General features: G+C 35.8%; 1 protein-coding gene across 1 annotated transcript in view; it reads right to left on the bottom strand.

Moving 5' to 3' along the window:
- LOC116853584 overlaps positions 1 to 270 on the bottom strand; it is a 4,743-nt gene extending 4,473 nt beyond the window's left edge. The window contains exon 1 of the mRNA XM_032834707.1: positions 79 to 270. Coding sequence (XP_032690598.1) covers positions 79 to 270 — 192 coding nt within the window. The remainder of the gene's footprint in view (positions 1 to 78) is intronic.
- Between the last annotated feature and the right edge of the window lie 2,794 nt (positions 271 to 3,064).

Below are 3,064 nucleotides of genomic sequence, written 5' to 3'. Positions count from 1 at the left end.
AAAATAAAAATTCAATAAAATAAAACGGATATTTGCGTGATACATTGCCTGATTTGTGTCTGCCAGTGCACAACGTACGTCTCTTTGTTGCTCGCTCGTGTAGCCTTCCGCGATGTCCTTATGCGCTATACCTAACCTAATGACCAACGCTTGTCGATTGTTTTCTTCCACGCGACTGTCTCGCGAATCACGTGCGCAGCGAATCTCCGGGCACACACGAAACAAAAGAAATACGAAACTACCGCGGTTAGGTTCACTGTCGGACCTCATTTTCACGTTGGATAGCGCATACGTTGGACATCGCGGAAGGCTACACGAGCGAGCAACAAAGAGACGTACGTTGTGCACTGGCAGACACAAATCAGGCAATGTATCACGCAAATATCCGTTTTATTTTATTGAATTTTTATTTTATTTAATTGCAACGCGTATATATGTGGAGAATATGTCTGGTTATTACCGTGTAAAAAAGTGCCGCGAGTTAAAGAGAAGACGAAATGTGGACGATCAGGGAAGTACATCGAAGAACAAGCATGCACGGTTAAATGTGAGTGATGATAAGGACAATTATGATCGAGTGACTTGTAATAATTCAAGCAGTAATATTGATAAAGTAGAGATAGATATGGTTAGTGAAGAGACAGAGATAGACAAGGTTATGTTTCGACACGCGAGTGACCGTGCATTACCGTTGTTTGAAAGCATATCTGAAAAGGTTAACGATGAGATAGAGATAGGTACAGTTAATAAAGAAATAGAGATAGATACAGTTAATAAAGAAATAGAGATAGATGAGATTACATTTCCAAATGCGAGTAATAGTGAATTGGCATTGTCGACAGACACATCGAAAAAAGGAATTAAAGAAAAAATCTTGCAGTGGACATTAGGAAACTTAGATACATTGCGATTACGCGTAGTAACGGATTTGTTACTTTTATTAAGGGAAGAGGGGCACGTGTCGTTACCAAAGACAGCACAGGCTTTATTAGGTACGAAGCACTACAGAATTCTACAAAGAATGACTAGCAATCGAGGTACAGACGGTTCATACGTGTACTTGGGGATAAAGAACGGATTAGAAAAAATAATTTCGCCGAATGTATATGATGAGAGTAATATTTCGATATTGGTTCACGTAGATGGGATGCAAATTTTTAACAATTCTGAAATTCAGGTATGGCCAATTAGTGTAAAACTTTTTCACGCGAATTATGTTGCGAAGCCTTTTGTTGTTGCTATCTATTGCGGGGATTCCAAGCCTCAAAGCAGCGTGACTTATCTTTCTGATTTTGTCGCAGAAGCGACAAATTTAATAAATAACGGTGTAGAAATCCGCGAGAGAAAGTACTCATTTAAAATAAGTGCTATTATTGCAGATGCTCCCGCGAGAGCATTTTTAAAATGTTGCAAGCCACCAAACTCATTTTATGCATGCGAGAGATGCGTAACGAAAGGTGTGTCTGTCGGTAAGAAGCGTTCAATAAAAAGAGTTTATCCAGAAATTAATTGTTCGAAACGAAGTAAAGAATCTTTTTTGAAGCAACAACAGCCAGGGCATCACAAACAAAATATAAAATCAGCGTTGCTGCTATTGCCAAAATTTGATATAATTAAATCTGTAGTTATAGATTCCATGCATCTCCTGTACCAGGGTGTAACAAAATTTTTATTGGAAAAATGGCTTGTAAAAAAGAGTGTTGCAAGACTTAGAAAACGTCAGAAACGAAATTTAAAAGTTACAATGTACTCCATCAGTCGAGACATACCATACGAGTTTCAACGTAAAAAATTTGATATAGATGTAATAGGTAGATGGAAAGCGACACAATTCAGATTTTTCTTGTTATATTGCAGTGCAATTGTTTTGCACGATGTACTTCCCACTGATTACTATAGACATTTCTTGCTATTATTTACAGCTTGCCGTATTTTAAACAAACGAGACATTACGTTATCACATTGTCAATACGCGAGAAGTTTATTGAGAAAATTTTTTTACTTGTTACCGTCCCTGTATGAAGAAGACTCTCAAGTTCTAAATATGCATTATTTAATTCATATAGCTGACGATGTACAAAATTTCAACGCACCATTGAATGATATGTCCGCGTTTTGGGGTGAAAATTATATTAGTATTTTTAAAAAATTCGTTACATCGCCAAATAAGCCTTTGACACAAATTGTAAATAGGTTGTCTGAGTTAGAATCGCGAAAAACATGTGGACTACAAAGAAAAGAAAGAGATTTCGATAAATGTATCTCTGATATTTCCAACACATATGTTCACAAAGAGCAAGAATATATTACTGTGTCCAACCTTAACGGCAATGAATTTGTATTGAAATCCAAGCATCCCGACAACATAGTACAGTTACGAAATAACAAGATTTTTAAGATTGATGCAATATTATTAAAAAAAAATGAGGCAATTAGGAATGGGTACAAACTTGAGGATTTCTTCATACTAGGTTGTGAACTGGCAGATCCACGCGAAACGTTCAATTATCCTACTTTATCGACACAGCTTGGAATTTTTGTTGCAAGTAATTTTGTAGAATCGAAAGAAATTTGTAGTATAACAGCTGTTCAATATAAATGTATTTTATTACATATTAATGATAAAAAATATGTTATTTCTTTATTGCATAATTAATAGTTAGTGTTTGTTGGGATAAACAATAACTGAATTATATATCTTAAATCAAAAAAATAATACACATGTACAGTATCGATCATCTTAATATACATATTCTTCACATTTTATTCTCGAGCACATCTTTTCTCCCGTGAACGGAATGTAGTGGACGACTTTTATTAAACTTTCGTACAATAAATTACCTCTCACGCCTTCGCAGTTTGCTTTTCCGTACGGACTGATACGACTCGCGATTCTCCCTCATCTATGATAATTTACGGCGACTAACAGATTTCGGCGAACCGACACGCGTGGTTTCATTGACGTGGCAGGCATTGGTAGTATTTTTCACGATTGTTATATTTCGCGATTTTTACTTTTTACTTTACATTATTTACTTTTTACATATCCTTTGGTAAAATGCAA

This window comes from Odontomachus brunneus, unplaced genomic scaffold (genome assembly GCF_010583005.1).
Source record: "Odontomachus brunneus isolate Ranch 3 - 2012 unplaced genomic scaffold, Obru_v1 Obru_scaffold_366, whole genome shotgun sequence".
NCBI lineage: Eukaryota > Metazoa > Arthropoda > Insecta > Hymenoptera > Formicidae > Odontomachus > Odontomachus brunneus.
The sequence above is the reverse complement of the archived record's forward strand: the minus strand, read 5'-3'. Positions and strand labels throughout refer to the sequence as shown.